Consider the following 22,518-nt stretch of genomic DNA (forward strand, 5'->3'; position numbering starts at 1 on the left):
TTAAAACCGAAACCCCATGTGCTGAGCTGAGAAAGCCAAAATAACTGCATCATTAAAGAATCCTTGTTACAAAACTATTTCCCTTATATAGGACTTCTCACTACATATTTTACGTTTGGGACATATATTGAAAATTTGATAAAATTGTCTGCCTTATCTGTCCCATTGAAAAGAGGGATATATGCAGTGATTTATAGACTTTTCCTTGGTTTGTAAATGTAATTACTTGTGTTCCTTAAATGAACACAACAACTAGATGTTTATCCTCTTGTTCCTTCTGGAGATAGAAATGCCTGGCAAAAGTCAAGGTCAAACAGTAAAATAAAATAACTTTTCATTCTGTACTTTATTAAAAATTTAATAACTAAAAACAATATGTGTATCAATAATATTATATCATAAACATATTAACAGATCTACTGGCAGTACAATTAATTTGGAATGTGTTACCTTTAACTTTGCTCTTTCAAAGAGGGCAGTATTTTGGCTGATTTTCTAAATTTATCAGTACATTTTTAATTGAATATGTTTTTATGCAATTTTTGATATTTTTTCAATTTAGACCAGACAGGTATTGATTACAGAATAAACCAGATTTTGATGTTTAGCAGATCTATCATTTGTCAGCGTATGATAACAGAAAGTAATGAGAATATGATTGATTGATTGTTAGTGTTTTAACGTCACTTATAAGTGCCACTTAAGGAGGTAGACGTAGGTTAAGGGAAATAACTCTTAAAATCATCAGTACGTTTGTGTCAACCGTTTTCATAAATATATTCTATGCTTCTAGGTTACATAGATTATTTCCAATCTGTTTCAGGTAAATGCTTGAAAAACATTGATGAAACTTGACTTTAACAAACACATAACTGATTTAAAGAGTTATCTCCCTAAACCAAGGTCTACCACCTTAAAGGCTAATTCCTGGCTGCCAGTTTTTATTAATGAAGGAAGCCAAAGTGTCAGGAGAAAACCACCAACCTTTTAACTGACAATCCTAGTAATCATTTATAAGCTTATGGAAACATGTAAAAATATGTGCAAAATCGTTGTAAATGTATACAAATTCATTTAAGGTCCTCAATATAATAGATTTGTTTGCAGACAATGATAGAAATTATCTTGTTTAATACAATAAATTAACATAGTGTTTTTTTCCCAGTACAACAGTAAATATGTATTTCATTCAGTTTTTTGTGATTGCTTAAATCAAATAAGATAATAAAATAAACAACAGATTCATGTTTCAATTTTAAAAACAACAACAAATATAAATAAAAAAAACAAGCATCACTTTGATTATTTCTCCCTATTATGATGGTTATAAAGTTTTAACCTTGCACCAGCCGTAGCAATGTTGATTCACATAGCAAGTCATTTACGTTCCTTTCTCCGAAAGCTAATAAGTGGTTCAGTTTCACTGCTAGTGCTACGAGAAAAGTTGACATTACTGGACGAAACATCCGACAGATCTGTAGACGTGTTATTCCACCAAGATGAGAATGAGATTCTGCTTTCTGGAAGTCCCCACAACACCAAGGCACACAACACAGGCTGTAGTGGATTCAAAACACACTGAAAGGTCAATGCTATTGTATGAATACATGAAATACACTAAAAAGTTAATGTTAAATAAAAAAAAAATGGTTAAAAAAAAATATGTATGCATCCTTCAAATCAGCAAAGAATCATTTTTACTTTTAAATAAAACAACAAGGGAGATTTTCTTAATTATTTCGAATTACTAACAAGGACATGAATATTTTCTGAAAATAATCGATGTATTATATACTCTTCTTAAATGTTCCAGAAGTAAACCTTGAAGTGAATTATAATTCTATTTTATATACATTTTCCACAAAACTTTTTTTTTTACCTTCAAAAACATTTTTCGTATAACAAAAAATATTTTTACTTTTGTTTCCATTTCTTAAAATTAAGACATTATTATATAACTTTTTACAAAGTATTGTTTTCCAAGTATTACACACAAACTTACAACTGATAAATTTGGTACCTAGAAATGCTTATGTCTTAAAAAAATGAAACTAATAATGGAATTTTTTTTTATTGTGATTGCAATCTATTTCAGTTTTTTTAGATGATCTTTCTTCCTTTAAGTAATTTCATTGTCAGAAGAATTCTTTTCATGGCGTTAATTAAGTGTAAAATAACTTACCATAATGATCCATATAGTTAGTTTTGCTGTTTTGTTGTCATTTTGTGCCATGTGTATGACAGCATCAATTATATTTGGCAGCCAGCTGAAATAAAAAGCAGTATTGTGATATATTTTAAAATAAAGCTGACAACAGAGGAAAACAAATAATTTGTACTATGGACTTGTCAGTTGAACTTGTTCAAAACATAAATTTAGTAGCTGGTACATACAGTGTGACGAGTGTTTCAAACCACTAATACATGTTATGCAATGTATCTGTTAGTCTTTTTTCTATCTATCCTATATCATGAGAAAAAAGTGCAAATCTGATTACAAAATTTATCCAATAAAGGCAACAGTAGTATACCGCTGTTTAAAAGTCATAAATCGATTGAGAAAAACAAATCCGGGTTACAAACTAAAACTAAGGAAAAAACATTAAATATAAGAGGAGAACAACGACACAAAAGAAACAGTAAAATGCAACACACACAGAAACTAACTATAATATAACCATGGCCATTTTCCTGACTTGGTACAGGACATTTTTAAGAAAAATGGTGGGCTTATCCAATGTATCATATTCATTGTTGTTTTTCAGATTCATAGCAAGGCTTATGGTAATCCTGTTCACTCTCAGGTCTATTTTGCATTCAAATGATCCCATTAGGCGTTCTCTTTTCTCTTTTTCCTTTTAAAACCAGATGCTCCACAGGGCGCAGCTTTATACGACAGCAGAGGTTGAACCTTGAAAGGTTGGGGCAAGTATGGACACAACATTCAAGCTGGATTCAGCTCTAAATTTAGATTGTGATTAAACAGTTGACACAGCATAGGTTTCTGACACAGAATGAATGTGGTCTAATGAACTTAAAATATTTTTTTTGCCTTTGAGCAATTCACTATGCAGTTGAATATTAATCCTCTCAAAAAAATGTTTGAAGAAATTTTCTTTTTTTTATGAAATCTGAAATGAGACAAGTTTACCCCCCCCCCCCCCCTCCAATTTTTTTTCACATCCCCCTTTCCCTTTTTCCAAAACTGATCTCAATTCAAATTTCTAATGGAGTTTGCAACAATAACTACTCATTTAAATACATCATAAAATATTAAAATGTAAAATAAAGTGCTTATCACTGAATGGTAAAGATTGCTTTAATTTATCAGTTGGTAGTAAAAGTGAATATACATTGTATATTGTATAAAACAATGATTGAAGTTGATTCAACTACTATTCTGGACAAAGAAAGATAACTCCAATTGAAAATTTCTTGCTATTGCACAATATTGTGCAATTAGATATTTCTTGCTATTGCGCAATACTGTGCAATTGAAAATATTTGCTATTACACAATACTGTGCAATTGAAGATTTCTTGCTATTGCTGAATACTGTGCAATTGAAAATTTCTTGCTATTGCACAATACGTATTATAATAATTTTGAATCCTGATTTGAATCAACTTGAAAACTGGGCCCATAATCAAAAATCTAAGTACATGTTTAGATTCAGCATATAAAAAAAGCCCAAGAATTCAATTTTTGTTAAAATCAAACATAGTTTAATTTTGGACCCTTTGGACTATGTAGACCAATTTGAAAACAGGACCAAAAATTAAGAATCTACATACACAGTTAGATTTGGCATATCAAAGAACCCCAATTATTCAATTTTTGATGAAATCAAAGTTTAATTTTGGACCCTGATTTGGACCAACTTGAAAACTGGGCCAATAATCAAAAATCTAAGTACATTTTTAGATTTAGCATATCAAAGAACCCTAAGGATTCAATTTTTGTTAAAATCAAACTAAGTTTAATTTTGGACCCTTTGGACCTTAATGTAGACCAATTTGAAAACGGGACCAAAAATTAAGAATCTACATACACAGTTAGATTCGGCATATCAAAGAACCCCAATTATTCAATCATTGATGAAATCAATCAAAGTTGAATTTTGGACCCTTTGGGCCCCTTATTCCTAAACTGTTGGGACCAAAACTCCCAAAATCAAACCCAACCTTCTTTTTATGGTCATAAACCTTGTGTTTAATGTTCATAGATTTCTATTTACTTATACTAAAGTTATGGTGCAAAAACCAAGAATAATGCTTATTTGGGTCCCTTTTTGGCCCCTAATTCATAAACTGTTGGGACCTCAAATCCCAAAATCAATCCTAACCTTCCTTTTGTGGTCATAAACCTTGTGTTTAAATTTCATTTGAGTTCTTTTAACTTATACTAAAGTTATTGTGCGAAAACCAAGAATAATGCTTATTTGGGACATTTTTTGGCCCCTAATTCCTAAACTGTTGGAACCAAAACTCCGAAAATCAATTCCAACCTTCCTTTTGTGGTCATAAACCTTGTGTCAAAATTTCATAGATTTCTATTGCTTAAACTAAAGTTATAGTGCGAAAACCAAGAAAATGCTTATTTGGGCCGTTTTTGGCCCCTAATTCCTAAAATGTTGGGACCAAAACTCCGAAAATCAATCTCAACCTTCCTTTTGTGGTCATAAACCTTGTGTTAAAATTTCATATATTTCTATTCACATTTACTTAAGTTAGAGTGCGAAAACTAAAATTTGGACGATGACGACGACGCAGACGCAGACGACAAAGCCAACATCATACAAATATACGACCAAAAATTTTTCAATTTTTGCGGTCGTATAAAAAATTTAACAAAAATACCAAACTAGACTCTAAATTAGATACCCTAAGTTTAACGATATTTACTTATCGGTAACTTCCTTTGCTTTGTATTGAAAACCTTTATGTAGATTAACTCAAAAGATTAGAAAATAGTTTCAAAGAACATGAGGATGTTTGATGCATAAGACCAATTAATGAAACTTAACCAAAACGAGAATTATCATGTGTTTAACCTGTTCTTGATTATAAAATAAACATTCCAGAACCATTAAAACACACTTAAAGTGAATTCGATATGAAATTGTTACCTTGTAAGGAAAGCAGCTAAAATGAGGATAAATTTGAAGTGGATTGAGTCTATCAGTTTTCTTTCACTAGCTGTATATCTACCATAATGCCATATCAATGCACGTTTAGCTAAAATAAAAAGTTCAGTGAATTCTCAATATATTAGTATAGTGTATTTTGTAATAGAGTCATATTCCTGTACCAAGTCAGGAATATGACAGTTGTTGTCCATTTGTTTGATGTGTTTTATCATTTGATTTGATTTTTGATAAGGGACTTTCCGTTTTGAGTTCAGTATTTTTTATTTCAGATCCCCCAATTTCTTTTTATTAAAATTCTTGTTACTGTGTAGAATATTCCTAAAATAATTGTCTATAATATTAAATACCAGGTGTTATTGCGATTTAAAATAGGAATATGTCAAAAGATGAACACAATGTGTGTCCATATGTCAGCAAGCCTGGCTCAATAACCAAGATAATGAAACCTAGAAATCTTGATTTAATCACAAATATATACTATAAATTGTTATTTTGATGGAGAGCTGTCTCATTGGCAGTCACACCACATCTTTCTATATCTATCATATACTTCAACAAGTACAAATTAAAATGATCCACCTAGTAAATGGTTTGGCAACACGATGGTTTCCACATGTGGAGCAGTATCTGCTTACCCTTCCAGAGCACATGATATCACCCTCAGTATTGATTTAGTGTTGTTTAGTCCTTAGTTGTTTATGTTGTGTCATTGTACTGCTATTTGTCTGTTTGCCTTTTCATTTTTAGCCATGGCGTTTTCAGTTTATTTTCTATCTATGAGTTAGACTTGTCCATCTGGTATCTTTCATCCCTCTTTTGAACAACCCCCTAGGTTGGTTTTTTTTTGTAGTGTTGTGTCTTGTGTCACAGTCTTTCGTTTTCAATGCAATGTTTTGTAGAACTGAACTACGATTTTAGTTTATGTGAGCCAATCTAATGAAAAGTTAAAACCGAAATTTGTACTTTCCACGCACGCGACGGACTGGAAAACAAAGTGGCCTTACTTCTTATACAAGACATTGAAAGCAGGTTTTTCGGGTATTGGATTTAAGTTGTCAATATTATCGCCTTTGTAAAATAAAGTTGTTGGTTTTTTTTATTATGTCACTATAATCGCACTGCAAATCAAAAGTGACGTTAATAATTTAAGATAATAGAGATCATGCCTTTTAAAATAATGTTATATTATCGACAGTAAGTGCCCTCTTTTATAGTTATTAACAAATCACGAATATCATGTAATCTATAAATAGATTTTGTTACTGTTTCCTCATCTATTTTAGTAATCCATATTCTGTGAGTGTCATTTAAATAATAACTATATATATTATATTTAATTTAACTGTAATTTCCACTGAGCATTCATATCAGCAGAGAACAGCAGTTGATACGGAAAATAATAACCACATGTATTGGTAAGTCAAAGTAAGTCTGAGCGATTTTCATTGAATATCAATAAAACATTTTAAACTGAAAAATATCCAGATAATACTATTTTATGTTAGCCTTATAATAAAAGGGCATTTAATTTAGATACAATCTTTATAAAAATCAAATAATTTGTTTTGTTTTAATCATTAATGAAAGTGAAATAGTGAAATAATAATTCGCTTTTAACAGCCAGGTTGGTTCATTTTTTGTCTAGTGAACAATTCGACCTCATTGAATTGCTTCCATCTAACCCCTAAGCTAGAAATGGGTTATGCATAAATTAGACGTGGTCAGTTTTAATAAATGTCAACATAATCATGAAAGTGGTAAACCTTTTGATTGACTGATTTGATTCCAAAACAATCATTTCTATACAGGTAAAAACAATACTTAATATTTACTTTAAACCTTTAAAATGAAATAAAACAGAACAAGAAAAATCGAATTGCACCAGTTCGCTATCTATTTATGTTTATATGTTATGTTAATATAGTGTTATATGACCGTTGGCAGTCTTCAGAAATAACCTCCATGGTTAATAAGAGGGAGTCTAGATTAAAATACACACGAAATGATGAAACATAATATCGAACCCATGTATCAGAAATTGTTTATTTTAAATTTCTTCTAATTTAAATATACGTTTTAGTATGTTTTGAATTATATGAGAATTTCAATCAAAAAGACATACAGGGCTCAATAGAAATCAGGAACGTTTTAACGGTTTAATTAACAAGGCTGCTTGCATCGAAAAGATCAGAAAAGTACAAATATGTTACAACACTACATTGTTGAGAAGTTGGCCAAATATAATATAAAGTCATTCTATTTGATACTTTCTATAAAAGTCAGACGAAAATGTTAAATCCCTTTAAATCATTCAAAGTATAAGCAAACATGATGTGAGTATCTGACTGATCCAACCAAATGTCAAGTGTACACTCATCGATGTCAGTCATGTGACCAAATATTAGTTATAAATAGATGTAGTATGATTGATAAGGAACACTCCAGCACATACCATAACTATAGGTCACCGTATAGTCATACAAAAATACAAAAAAGCCTTTACCGTATAGTCAGCTATAAGAGACCCCGAAATGAAGCACTTCTGGAAATTGTGGAAAAAATATTTGTTTGACAGACATATGGACAAACGCACAAACAGACAACAGACCGACGACATTGAAAAGGGTGAAAAATCGTCATATTTAGAGTGGGAGTATAATATCAAGAATTTTAATATTATATATTATCTCATCACAATATACAAAGATTAGTGTACAAATCATGGCATTTATAATATTTAAGTAAGTCATGTAATTTCAATTTTATATAATTATATTATATATCTAAATATCTCAGATCATTACACAAGACAAAATCATTTCAGTAAATCATAAAAATTCTAATTTTATGATAAGATTAGATACATGAAATTGCAATTACAGCTGTACATGATGTCATAAATTAGAATTCAAATGAAACAAAATTTCCAAAAAGTAATTCAGAGAAGTAAATACATTCTTAGGTAAAACATATATCTATAAGTCACTACAATTTTCAATTTTCACAATAAATTTGATTGAAAATCACATAAAAATGATACAGTTTTTTATAATTAAATAAAGATCTCTGTTTTATAAAAAAAAAAAGTACAACAGAAGACAGCAAAACATTTACCAATGACATGTGAAATTGTTATCTATTTTCTTTTTAGTTGATGGCAATTGTATATGGATTCCGATATTCAACTCTGACGAACCTTACCACACAATATAAATTCAGATTCCAAGACATCGTTCCAGGAAATATTAAATTTTTAACTTCTTCTTTGGCATGGATGTAAAATATTTCTCACTGAAACTTTTGCAATGTATGTGTCTGATCTTATCTATACGGACCATTTCCACAAATAAGGAGGAAATAGAGAGACTAGAAAAAGAAATTGGTAAGCTCTCAAGACAAGTTATGCTACAACAATTATTTATAGAAGAAAAAACTCGAAGTGAGGGAGATTCTGGATTGAAACAGACAAGAATCTTAAACGATGGATCTAAACCGTATCACTTTCCGACAACAAAATCGAAAAGAGGAGTAGCTGCCATTCATGATCACGGACATATGAAACGCACAATTGGTGTTGGAGAATTTGTGGCTGTTTTAAATGGAGTTGAATTCAGAACACGGCACAATGATCCTGAACTACGCATGCCGAGTACCACTTCATCAAATTTCTTAGAAACTGAGGAAATACCTTTTCCTGAAGTTCCACCGGAAGTAACACAAAAAGAAACTGTGGCTGAGCAAGTACAAGAAATGCGTGAATGGTTTAAGGCTTTCAAAGATCAAAATCACAAAGAAAGAGATTACCGCAAATATTTCAAACCCGTTCTGTGTTATCTTGAGGGAATGTGGGTATATGATAACAATACTGATATATTAGAACCTTTTCTAAGCGACAGACACAAGTTGGATGCTAGCACTTTCGAGGACCTCGAAGACAAGATAATGTTTACATCTTACGGGGGACGAAAAGATGGAATGGAGAATTTTGGGTGGCTTCCAAAAACAATAGTATATACTGAAAATGGGAAATCACCTTCCTACGCTCAATGGATATACAGAATTGTTTGCCATCCATTAAAACATGATCTTCCGTTGAGTCGTTTAAAAATGGTCGATGATTTGAGCTCAAGAATGATGTTCCTTCGTTCAGAAGAGGAAGAGATACAGACAAGACGTGCCCGTTTTAAACTTAATCAAAGGGACAAAGAAGAATGGAAAGAAAGATTTGATCAAAGCCCTGGATTTATTGACAGCTTAATGAGTGAAATACCAGGTTTAGACAATTATGGCGGGAATTTGACAGACGAAGCATTAAATCTGCCAGCATACTGTCCCGGTAAAGAACAGAAAATATTAAACACTGCATATTATCACAGATTCTATGAGGAAATAAGACCTGACTACCTTCGATTATCCTTAAGAAAACGAGCTTTTTCTGACAGCAATCTTTTTATGTCGATGACATCACAGCCACAAGTAGCAGGGAAAAGTTTAAACTATTGCACGAAAGAAGACTCATTACAAAAAAAAGCCTGCAAATCTTATCACCAGCGATGGTCATATGCAGTTCCCTTTGAAATTATATACCTTAACCCACTTACAAATTGGAATCCTTATAACATTACCTACAAAGGTCATTACAAGAATGACCCGGAAGCAAAATTTGTAACAGAAAATGGAAACCGAACTGGCGGGAATAATATTCATACAGCATATAATGGAACGAATAGTTGGTATTTCTTTCAAATCCCTCAGAGTTTTTATAGTGGAATTGAAAATAAAAAGGGGCACGGAGGCATCGGTGTGTTAGATGAAAACGGAAAAGTGAGATATACTAGGGCAGCTGGAATCCGAGTGTTCATTCCGGAAATCAGAGGCATTGGGATCATACGTCAGAGATATCCAATCATGCCTCTGTACAGTGAGGGAAATACCGCATATAAAGAAATGGAGTCCTTAAAAGACATAGTTTTGGAAAATAACAATTATCTGAAAATGTTCCATAATCTACCTAAAGATGAAAAAAGTGATAAATTGAGAAAGAACCAGATTAAACTTTCAGTTGACAGGGGAATAACTCTTATCATGTCAAGGGCAACTACGTCCGATCCAGGTCCGCATAATCACTATGTTGATCTTTCGGCTGAACATGTCAATACTTTAAAATCGAAAAAGAGGTTAACAATTCGCAGCAGAGAGGACAGTGGACACGACCATCGTGTGACAATTGAATACCGTCCACATCTCAAAAACCCATTCGTCATGACTAGGTGTGACCACAAAAAGACATGTTGGGATGGACATAAAAAACTTTTACTAGAAAACGTTGAAGAGGAAAATGACGAACTGAGAGAAGACAAAAATGACGACGACAGACCGGAGAATTATAAGGAATAAACTTCATTATTTTATCGTTATTAATAATATTGATTTTTCTGTCTCTGAGATATAAGTATACATGTAGTATACCATAGTTGTCACTGTTTGAAAACTCTCAAAATATCAAGGTTCACATTTATGATTTCATATTTGAAATAATTAGGGTCGTCCTCATTAACTCACCATTTTCCCATTACTTTTAAAGAATTAAGAGGTATGGAATAAGAGCAGTTATATATACTTCGTAATTCAACTAAAGAACTGAAAACAATGAACTCATTTTTAACTTATTTGATTCAAGTGTCATTGGTGAGTCTTTTAAGGTCGAAACTGAGGAGAAAAAGAAAAACAGAAAGATAAAGATTATATATATATTGGCTAAATACAAAAAAAAAGAACCAACAAAACACCACACAGGACAAGATAATATGTCCATATGACACCACACCCTGCTTGCACTACCTTGTGTATAGAAATAAGAAGAAATGGTATGATTGCCAATTCATGTTTAGTAAACCATGAAACATCAGTAAAATAATTCAAAACGTTCAAGTTATTATAAGCATGTATATCAAGTTTCAAGTTGATCTGACTTTATTGTTAAACTTCTTCAACAAAAAACATTTCACTTCAGAATGTACCTGTAGTTTTATGTTTTGTGAACCTTATATTTTTTTAAGTTTTCATCATGATTAAAACATACACTAAGTATCAAGTAAATTTGACTATATTTTTACCTTTACCAAACAATTTCATTTCGGGATGGACAGACAGAACAGGCAATGTAATACCTTCTTCTATTCATGGCAAAACAAATGTGTATCAGGCATCAAAAACCAAGGATGAAATCCTTTACGTTGTACTATTTAGTGTTGGTTCACATTCATTAAATGTCTGTACATTACATGTTTAAACATTTGTGGAGCAGGATCTGCTTTCCCTTTTGGAGCACCTGAGATCACCCCATGTTTTTGGTGGGGTTTGTGTTGCTTATTCTTTAGTTTTCTATGTTGTGTCATGTGTACTATAGTTTTTCTGTTTGCCTTTTTCATTTTCAACCATGGCCTTGTCAGTTTGTTTTCGACTTATGAGTTTGACTGTCCCTCTTGTATCTTTCGTCCCTCTTTTAGTGTCTATGCAGAAGTCTTAAGCTTGTAAATGAAATTGCTCTTGTATGCAGTAATTACTATATTATGGATTGTGCGACTTGCATGCCCAAATTTTAAACCTGGTATCTTTGATGGGATTTACAACCACTGGGTAGATATAACATTTTGTCCCAGAGGGTTTATTTTCAATATTAGGTCAATGTCAGGAAAATATAAAACTTTTTGTATGAGGCTGAGAAACTGGGGAAGGGCGAGGTTCTACCGAGTCCTTCAGTTTTACCCTGAGTACGAAAAATTTTATTTCTTTATGACATTGTCTGAATATTGCTTTATACTGCAACTTAAATTAATACATTGATAGCTTTTTAAACTGTAAAACATAGGTCAAACTTATTTTCATCCCTTAATGGACCCCTGATTGTGGAGAAAGTGTTCCATGATGAAATTGACATTATACAAAACATAGCTACTTGTATGTTACTATATTTAGTAAATAAACACAACTAATTGCAATATAAAATGAGCTCAGTATCCAATTCTTTGTTAAGCCTGAAATATAAATGATTGGGTTTTTTTGGAGGGTAAATTAACTGTTTTTAAGGGCATATGATACTGAAGACATCACTTGTTGTTTTTAGACACAATGTCAATGCTAGAGAGATCGATTTTTAAACCATCAACTTGTCAAATGAAAAGACACTGGTCATGCATTGTGTAGGGTCATTATGACATGATTTGACATGGTCTAGAGATTTTGATTTTTACATTACTTTATTATCTTGCATGGTGATTTTATGATAATTTTATGAATGAACGAAGATTTAATTTAATAAGAAACGTGAATTAAAAAACATTAAACCCTATATTAAAGGTATAATTAAATCAAATTTTTAATATTAAATCAACAACTGACATGTTCAATATTTTGATGAAATGTCTCAAGAAGAAAATCGCAGGTATAAAAAAATGCACTTTCTCACTATGTCTTCTACATTCTTTTATAAGTCGAACGGTTGTCCTCTTAAATAATTTGTAAATACAAAAATACATCAACAATAACATATGTTGAAACTTCACAAACCCACTGTTTTTACTGTTTCAATTAATGAATTCCATTAGAGGATTTTTAGAATGACATAAAAGGAATCAGTTTTATCTGCTCAAATTCATCGGATCAATCTTTCTTGGTCACGTAACAGAGATGGCTGTATGCGAAAGCAGGACAGCAATTTCTTTTAAAATAGAATTTAAACCTTTCATGTGTCATCATTTTCAGTTTGAGGTGAGGCAAACAGCACTAAAAGTTAGGTGGAGGTATATAAATTTAAATTTAAGACATTAAACTGATAAATTTGTATCATCTAGTGCAAAAAGATATGTGTCACAAAAGCTAATAACTTATACAAAATCCTTGAACAAATTATAATTTTATTTGCTATGTAGACCATAGCAAATAAAATTGCAAACCATTTGAAGTGTTGTTGTCAATTTGGAGTATTATTTTAATGTTGCATTCAGTTGCATAATTTGACAACCCTGCATACCAAGGTATGCACTTCAGGGACTCCTTCGAAATGATTCATTGGTTCACCTAATGGAGTTTAAATTATAATTTGTACAAACTTGCATCTTGAAACAGAAATATTGTCTCATGATGCTGGATAGCCCAATCAAACTAGTGCATTTTTTATAAGAAATATTTCTTTATGCAAGAAATACTGTTTTCTTTATGCAAGAAATACTGTTTTCTTTATGCAAGAAATACTGTTTTCTTTATGCAAGAAATACTGTTAGATGAAATTAAAAGGTCACAACCATAAAAGAAGAACTGTTTATTTAATGAAATATTCCAGTAAAAGATATGTATAAATGTTTAGAAATGGACTTCAAATCAAAAACATCTACAGACAGTGTTTAAATATAACTGAAAGTTTGAACGACAACAATTGTTATCAGTCAATAAAAGCAAAAACCTTTTTAAAGTTTGTCTTATATATTTCAAAACCAATTTGCAACTTTTTTTTTTACATTTGATGTGTTCAAGCTTTGGATTTTTCTGTTTGGTTAAAGACTTTCGGTTTTGAATATTCCTCAGAGTTCGCTATTTTTTATATTTTTATTTCTATCATTGTCTATTTTTTGCACAATGAAAGATAAAAGAGGATTAAACTTTAATTGTGAATTAAATTGAGAAGAAATTAGTCTTTACAAACTTACCTGCTTTGGATGCAAAATAAAACAGGAAGGGATTACAGATCAACACCAGTAAAATAGGAAACAGAAAAATAAAGTACAACATGGCTCTCTCTATCTCAGTCTTCCCATCCCTAAAAAATAAAAAAAATAAAAAAAACTTGATCTATGTTTTGTGATAATGAACGTTCTGTATAAGTTGCATAAAGTGCTGTTCACTGTAAACCAACTTATTTTCGCGGATACTCAATTTCGCGTTTTACCTTTTTTAGACCACTCTGCGGTTATTTAATTTCGCGATTTTCTGAAGTTCAATAAGAAATGATCCATGTATAACATATTCGCAATGATTAATATATGCGTTATTTTTCTATTCACGAAAGTCGCGGAAATAAATCGCTCGGGAAAATAAGTTGGTTTACAGTATACAAGGCAGACTGTATAACAATTCTATACTTACTCTTTAATACCATTATGATATAGCAGTAATAATCCTGAACCACATACAATTCCTGGCATGATCCATCCCAGAATATACTTTACAGCTGTAGGTCTATAATAGAGTAAAGGTAATTAGATTTCATTGAAATGGTTTATGATAACAGAAAGGAGCAATATCTGATTGCTAGAAAAGCTCATATTTAGACAGCTTGTTTATAATATTAAGCATCAGATCTGTGTTTCTGTGCACATGTTTTGGATGTAATTGAATTTGTATATATTATGATGTACAGCAAATATTTCATGCAGGAGTAAAAACCTCATGTTATCTGTTAAGAAAGCTCATATAAGTTACTAGCTTGCTTATAGTTATAGATCTGTGTTTCATCTATAAAGACTCATCAATGGCGCTAAGGACAAAACAGTGAGAAGCCAAAATCAAATAAGCTGTGCCATCTACAGACAAATGACAGAATAATGAATTTCTGCTGATTTTTGAGAAATTTCAGAGTTTGTAGCAGTAAGTTAAATGATCTATCCCCCCAAAAAAGTGCTTTACTGGTGTAGGTCTATACTAAATTAATGTAACTGTTGCTTGATGAAGGCAAATATTTCTAGCAGAAACAGAAATAAGCTCTATCAATTAGAGCTTGATGTATGGAACTGTTAAACATGTTAAATACACTATTTTGTCTTTTATCATCCTTTTAATGTGGTTTATTGGTGTAAACCATCAAATGTCTTTTTATTGATTAAAGTAATAAGGATTCTGAACCAACTGTCATGTTATTGGCTATCTGTTTAAACTGTCATGTTTGTGGCTATCTGTTTAAACTGTCATGTATGTGGCTATCTGGTAAAACTGTCATGTATGAGGTTATCTGTTTAACCTGTCATGTATGAGGTTATCTGTTGAAACTGTCATGTATGAGGTTATCTAATCAAATTGTCTTGGGTGTGGCTATCTGATGAAACTGTTATGTGTGTGGATATCTCATGAAACTGTCATGGTGTGTATCCATCTGCTTACACTGTCATGTATGAGGTTATCTAATTACATTGTCTTGGGTGTGGATATCTGATCAAATTGTCTTGGGTATGGGTATATGATGAAACTGTCATGTGTGTGTGGCTATCTGATGAAACTGTCATGTGTGTGGCTATCTGATGAAACTGACATGTGTGAGGCTATGTGTGTGGCTTTCTGATGAAACTGTCATGTGTCTAGCTATCTGATGAAACTATCATGTGTGTGGCTATCTGATAAAACTGTCATGTGTGAGGCTATCTAATTAAACTGTCATGTGTGAGGCTGTTTGATAAAACTGCCATGTGTGTAGCTATTTGATGAAACTACTATCATGTGTGTGGCATTCCTTATGAAACTGTCATGATTGTGGCTATGTGATGAACTATCATGTGTGTGGTTATCTGTTGAAACTGCCATGAGTGTAGCTATCTGATGAAACTGTCATGTGTGTGGCTATCTGATGAAACTATCATGTGTGTGGCTATCTGATGAAACTGTCATGTGTGTGGAATTCCTTATAAAACTGCCATGAGTGTGGTCATCTGATAAATTGTCATGTGTGTAGCTATCTGATGAAACTGCCATGAGTTGGGAATTCCTTATAAAACTGTCAAGTGTGTGGTTATCTGACGAAACTGTCATACATGTAGCTATCTGATGAGACTGACTTTGGTGTGGTTATCTGAAGAAACTGTCATGTATGTGAAGATCTAATGAAACTGTCATGTACTAGTCTATCTGATAAAACTGTCATGTATGTGGCTATCTTTTGTAAACGCCATGTACTATGCTATCTGATAAAACTGTCATGTATGTGGCTATCTTTTGTAAAAGCCATGTATGTGGCTATCTGATAAAACTGTCATGTATGTGGCTATCTTTTGTAAGAGCCATGTATGTGGCTATCTGATAAAACTTGATCATGTATGTAGCTATACTATGTTAATATAATAATACTTACAGCTCTTTGTTGTTAGCCACCATTAAAGCTTCTATAGCATACAGAATTATCCAAAAGTAGGAACTTTGAAAGAAGTATTCAATCAATACCTGAAATGATAATAGTAGGTAAATTAAAGGAAGTCTGAGCTAATCTCAGTGATATGGAAACAAAATGACACACAATGCACACACTGAAATGTTTTATCTGCTTGGTTGATTTCACATGTAAGTAAATAATGTGTACAAAGAGATTGATTATATCATGTAGATTTAGAATGTATTTAAGAAAATTGCTGATTAATAATTGACCATTGTATAAGGGGTCAGAAATAGTATAACTGTGGGTTATAATTAAGTTCCAGATTTGATAACAAGTAAGCAAAGCAACTGTTTTTATTTGTATAGAAAGAAAATTAATATTTCTGACCAAAATGCAAATCATACATGTTATACGATCTTTCAGATTGATGAGCTAAAAATCAGTGTTGCGAGTTTATGTGTTGCTGTTAAAAAAAGTGCTATCTCATCTGCATACTCCTTTTATAATGTTTATAAAGTAACTTAAACCAAACATCTTTTGAAAGAAATCCTGAGTCAACAAATTTATGGAATACTTACATTAATTACAATGCAAAATATATGTTCACCATTTTCAACCTCACTTGGACCAGGGAAATTTTCATCCATCTGCACTGCAGATCTTACTAAAATTCCTGAAACAGATTATATTGATGACATTATACATAGTACGTACATGTTTCATAGGAACCAAGATAAAAATTGTGATGCTATATTTCTTACCAGGATGAAATATTTATGAAGTTTTTTGGCTACATCTGTAAAACTCCCTGTAGTGTTCAGAACCATGGATAGTCAAATGGTGTGTATGATTTTTAATTTTAATTTCTTTTATATATTTCTGAGTTTAGTTAAGTATGACATCCATTATCACTGAACTAGTATACATTATTGTTTAGGGGCTAGCTCAGGCCATTCATTAGGAGCCGGTACCCGGTACTTTTACCCTCCTATGCTATTGACAAGTACCGCCTAAATGTAAAATTTTTATATAAGATATTCAGTGAATAAATTGAAAAGTACCATCTAGAAACGTGGAAAGTACCAGTCAACCTGAAAGATAATGAAACCCCTGCTAGCTGAAGCACACCTCGGTGTGCAGGATTTTCTCACTGCATTGAAGACCCATTGGTTACCTTTGGTTGTTATCTGTTGCCTTTTTCACACATACCACATTCATGACATTTCCATATTCATTTTTACATACAAAACACACAAAACTAACATACATGTATCACACCTTTGTTAGCAATGGTTAGTCTTGTCTGATTTTTAATTTTAGTTTTTGTGTATAATTCAGAGTTTAGTATGTCGTCCATTATTACTGAACTACATTTTTGTTTAGGTGCCAGCTGAAGGACGCCTCCAGGTGCGGAGGTTTCTCACTGTTTTGAAGACCCATTGGAGGCTTTCAGCTTTTGTCTGCTCTATAATCGGGTTGCTGTCTCTTTGATACATTCTCCATTTCCATTCTCAATTTTATCAAGACTCATAGTGTTCTCCCCAGGGCCCTTTAGCATCATCGTAATGTGATGCTATATATCTTGAATGTGATGCGACTATCTGAATTAGTTTTTTATTTTTTATAGATTATTTTATGGATATGACGATATATAAATTTTAAGAAACAAAATGGTATTTCAAATTTTCCTGTTTAACAACCATGATGCTAAATGAAATATCTTGGAAGAACACTGCTCAATAAAAGCCTCATCATCTTTTTCTTACCTAAAGTGCCAAGAAAACTTGTAATCACAACAGCTCTTATTATTGCATTTAAATTTGGTCCAACAAGAATACGTCCAGGATTTCTCCACCATTCGGATCCCCTCACATCTCTAGGTAACAAGAGATAGATAACAACCAACAAACTTATCATACAGAATGTCATAGCAACAATTGTGACAACTCTCTCCATCAATACTCTTCCCTCATGATGGTGATCGTGATTTGTTATATTATTGTAAACAGCACAGGTATGGAAGAATGCGGCTGATGCCATGGTTACTGTTGTTGTTAGAGATTATCTTCCTCCATTGTGTTCTGTTAAATAAAACATAAAGGGAATATTCTTTATTCTAAATGTCTAATGCAACATTGTTTGTAACGTTCATTTTGATCATTTTGATTGGATAATGTCACTAACTTTCATGGAATAAATTCACAATTCATGCTATGAAAACGTAAACAGAAAATTTTAAATGTACAAAAAAATGTATGATTAAACATTTTTTTCTATTCATGCTATCAGGCCATAAAAAAGAATAGGTTTGTTTGCCCAAACCCTACCTACCCAGAAAAAAGCTGCCTACTCAAATTCTTTTATTGTCCTGATTTGAAGAAGTTTTTTTTTAATCAGATATGCATGAAGACAGATAAACACCTGATACTTCAATTTCTTCTTTTGAAAAAAAAAAAAGAAAATGCCTACCTACCTACCCACTGTCTCAACCTTTGAGTAGGGTTTGGGCTAACCAAAATATTTTTAATTGTGGCCTCAGTTTAATTTGAATTGAGGTACCAATTTTGTATTTTGATCTCTGCACAAATTGATTGGATCTTTAAGTACAATACAGTTACAATGTACCTCCTAAGTGTTTTCCAAATGTGAAATGCTTGATGCTACCAAGGGGGATCTTTGTATATAAAGTTGGAAATAACAGATGTGGCCCAGATTTTATTTTTGGAACATGTATGTCAAATTATCAACAGTGTGCAATAAGACAGATATATACAAACACTTGATTTGCATAGATGTCTATTGACCCCCCACCCCTTTCCCTCTCTATTGTCTGTCTTGTCCAGACCAATCAATACAATACAAAACAATTGCTACCTGAGACATGTGAGAGGGAGCATCTCAAATTGTATAACTTATTTTTCATTTTTTTACACCTTCGGCAGGAATGAAAAAAAGACCAATTAAAATCCAATAAAGATTTTATCTTTCTGAAATGCAAAATGCATTCAAACTTTTATATATATCTAGTGGTGCTAAAAAAATAATGGTTATATCATTGATTAATGTTTTGTTTAATGTTCATATGAGAAGGGGGCTGGACCTTTATCGGGACGTCGGGCTCGGGTGTTTTTAAGCTCAGGATTTTGGAATTGACCCTTTCAGGATCTGGGAATTCTTTTTTTGAATTTAAGAATGTCCAGATTTAGATTTTCAAAATTTGGACCTCAAAATTTCATGTTTTTAAGCCCAGGATTTCAAGATCAGGACCCCTCTGACCCTGTCCCCCTTTTGCGCAAAATTCCAGATAGGGTTTGCATCCAAATTAGAAAATCTCTTCGGGACACAGTTGTATTAGGTACCAGTAAATATAGATATTCATGATCTCTGGTTTGTTTTATAATATAAGATCAGAAAGATTTGTGTGTGCAGGATCTACAACTTCCGTGTGGCCCATGTTTAACTAGATTTTTGATTATATTTTGATTGTAGTTTTATACAAATCATTTCACAGTTATGAAACAAATATGTTATCATATAAATTAATAAATGTCAAACCTTCCTTTCAATTCATCTGCTAACTATTCACTGATCTTCACTGTCTGGGATTTTATTTGTTTTGGCATGTGATAAAATGTCGACTGGTTCCTTGTTTTGTAACAACACGAGATTCAGTAGAAGTTCTCTAAAAGATGCAATACATATCCGTGCTCATACTCATTTTCAATTGGCCTTTTAAAACGTTAAACTTTTCCTTATCGCACAACTACTGAGATATCCAATGGTTGAGCAATCTGATGTGAAATTGTTTATTCTTTTATTTTTGATAAATTTTGATAAAATAAAGAAAATGAGAAGAAGAAGAAGAAGAAGAAGAAGAAGAAGAAGAAGAAGAAGAAGAAGAAGAAGAAGAAGAAGAAGAAGAAGAAGTGGGCTGAACGAAGAAGAAGAAGAACTACAGTCGAAAATATCTTTGATTTATGAAACACATAATTTTCGTTTTCAACACGAAAAGTCTTACACATAAATTACATACTATTTTAAAAAATTGCACATTTCTTTAAAGATGTAAACCGATTGTCATCTGCCGTTTCAAAATCTAAGATGGAGGGAGATACCCAGCAACCTTAATTCAACATTGTTGATACCGTTTCCCCAACCAAACGTTGTAGTATAGCAACGTTTTGTATGCATGTTTCCAGACTAAACCACAATTCGAAAGAGTTGGTATTGCTTTGTTTTAACGCCTAATCTTACTTTAATTCAAAGAAAACATTATCTTAAACTGACATTATCAACTTAAAATGCTTGATTTCTGGATTAACAACATATTTGTAACGTTTGGGGGACATTATTTTAACAAACAATCAGCATTCCGATGAGAACTGACTGTGTACCTCTTCTTGTCGACTTGTCCACATTATTTATGTATGTGCCTGTCCCAAGTCACTGGGAGCCTGTAATTCAGTGGTTGTCGTTTGTTTATGTGTTACATATTTGTTTTTCGTTCATTTTTTTATATACAAATAAGGCCGTTATTTAGTTTTCTCGTTTGAATTGTTTTATATTGTCTTATCGGGGCCTTTTTTAGCTGACTATGCGGTATGTGCTTTGCTCATTGTTGAAGGCCGTACGGTGACCTATAGTTGTTAATGTCTGTGTCATTTTGGTCTCTTGTGGACAGTTGTCTCATTGGCAATCATACCAAATCTTCTTTTTTATATTGTTTCTTTATACATTGGAGGCTGACTCCATACATGAACACTTGTTGACTATATATTGAACGCATCTTTACCATCAATGTCCTTGATAGAGGGTTGCTGCTCACAACGACTGCTTAACTATGTCATCACAAGTTGGTTGACCGTTATGCAATATTCGTTTTACAGATGAAAACGGAAATGTTCCAATTGTCGTAACTGCAGTCCCGTCCTTTTTTCCGAGTGACCTACCGAATTAGACCCATCACCGGGTTTGTACTAACATGCATGAGACACACGTTGGGTGCAATTGTTGTAACAGGATCTGCCTACCCTTCCTGAGCACCTGTTATTACCCCCAGTTTTGGTCGGTTTCGTATTAATGTTGCAGTCTTAAGTTTTCTATGTTGTGTTGTATGTACTGTTTTTGTCTGTTGGTTTATTTACCATTTTAGCCATGGTGTTGTCGGTTTATCATCGACTTAAGAGTTTTTATATTCCTTTGGTATTTTTCGCCTCAATTTTACGTTCTAACGACGTTGTTCCAATATACGGTAAACATTCAATTTTATTTATTTTGGTTAAGATGTGGAATATAAGTTATGTAACGTAAAAATTAATTAACTCAATAGAGAATTGAATTATATAATATTATATGAATTATATAATTATATGTTCTGGTTGCGAAAGTCGAAATTTACGAAAAAAAATAAAGTGTTGTATTAAAAATCCCAATTATCTCCCTTTCTTAAGCCTATAAAGAAAAGTTTAAGTTATTTCCAGAATCAAACATATCTATAATCCGGCCTTTTTTTTATTTTATTTTTTTTCTAAATTTTCGTAGTAAACCGCATATTTCTTTACAACACTAACAAAAGATCATTGCAAAAATAAGTGCAAATGAAAACAGCAAATATAAAAATGAATATAAAGCAAATAGCAAAACCTGTAAAAAAAAACATATTATGAGTAAACATAGAGGCAATATTACATCCGTGACTTTTTGTGTTAAAGGACTAAGATCTGAATAAGTCAGATTGGAATACATGTATATATATATAATGAGGAGTAGGATATTTTTTTTAATCTTTGTTCAATTGTAAAGCTAAATTTCGTAATTCTTAGTATCCTTTTTATGTTTTAATAAGTATAATAGTAAGCCAAGATGCACAATCACAAATATTATTTCAGTCTTTGGAAATGTTTTTTACCTGTCATTAATACATTCCTCCATCGTTTAAATTTATGATGTCTCTTATGAAATATATATGTACCAGCTGTGAGCATATTCCCAGAAAACTAAAAGTATTTATATGTCATTGTATCTGTCGACCAGTCTTCCTTTTCATCATTTTTGCTTTCTTCTGTTATCAGGTAAAATAGTCCAATATTGTTGGGACGGAGCCATCCATTTAAAAAAAGGGGGTCTAACCCAGTAGAAAAAAGGAGGGTCGAAATATATATCCCCTTTCAAATTCATTGTTCTTAAAACAAACTTCCCTGGATCTGCCACTGTTAATTGTGTATGTGTATCAAAT

General features: G+C 32.1%; 2 protein-coding genes across 3 annotated transcripts; one reads left to right on the forward strand and one right to left on the reverse strand.

The window, feature by feature from the left end:
• Positions 1 to 331: 331 nt before the first annotated feature.
• On the reverse strand, positions 332 to 19,967 carry LOC139527440 (G-protein coupled receptor 143-like). The gene is made up of 9 exons (XM_071322902.1): positions 19,839 to 19,967; positions 18,050 to 18,364; positions 16,862 to 16,956; positions 16,263 to 16,351; positions 14,291 to 14,383; positions 13,855 to 13,964; positions 5,129 to 5,237; positions 2,183 to 2,267; positions 332 to 1,578 (listed from the first exon to the last, which is right to left on the reverse strand). Exons 2-9 carry the CDS (start codon positions 18,321 to 18,323, stop codon positions 1,378 to 1,380), a joined length of 1,056 nt encoding a protein of 351 aa, XP_071179003.1. The 5' UTR covers positions 18,324 to 18,364; positions 19,839 to 19,967; the 3' UTR covers positions 332 to 1,377.
• Positions 6,441 to 10,796, forward strand: LOC139527439 (uncharacterized). Of its 2 annotated transcripts, none has more exons than XM_071322900.1 (2): positions 6,441 to 6,564; positions 8,301 to 10,796. In XM_071322900.1, the coding sequence occupies exon 2, from the start codon at positions 8,420 to 8,422 to the stop codon at positions 10,544 to 10,546; it is 2,127 nt and encodes a 708-aa protein (XP_071179001.1). In that variant the 5' UTR covers positions 6,441 to 6,564; positions 8,301 to 8,419; the 3' UTR covers positions 10,547 to 10,796. The 2 variants fall into 2 exon arrangements, with proteins under 2 accessions (XP_071179001.1, XP_071179002.1); XM_071322901.1 differs by having other exon boundaries at positions 6,477 to 6,574.
• Positions 19,968 to 22,518: the final 2,551 nt, after the last annotated feature.

Source organism: Mytilus edulis, chromosome 6, assembly GCF_963676685.1.
Source record: "Mytilus edulis chromosome 6, xbMytEdul2.2, whole genome shotgun sequence".
NCBI classification, from domain to species: domain Eukaryota; kingdom Metazoa; phylum Mollusca; class Bivalvia; order Mytilida; family Mytilidae; genus Mytilus; species Mytilus edulis.

Bases quoted from the DNA above. Each gene is read 5' to 3' on its own strand.
- LOC139527439 (XM_071322900.1), top strand. From the start codon at position 8,420: ATGGATGTAAAATATTTCTCACTGAAACTTTTGCAATGTATGTGTCTG.
- LOC139527440 (XM_071322902.1), bottom strand. From the start codon at position 18,323: ATGGCATCAGCCGCATTCTTCCATACCTGTGCTGTTTACAATAATATA. The intron at 16,957-18,049 runs GTAAGAAAAAGA...AATCTGTTTCAG, and splicing joins AAGTTTTCTTGGCACTTTAG to GAATTTTAGTAAGATCTGCA. The intron at 14,384-16,262 runs GTAAGTATTATT...ACTCTATTATAG, and splicing joins GTGGCTAACAACAAAGAGCT to ACCTACAGCTGTAAAGTATA.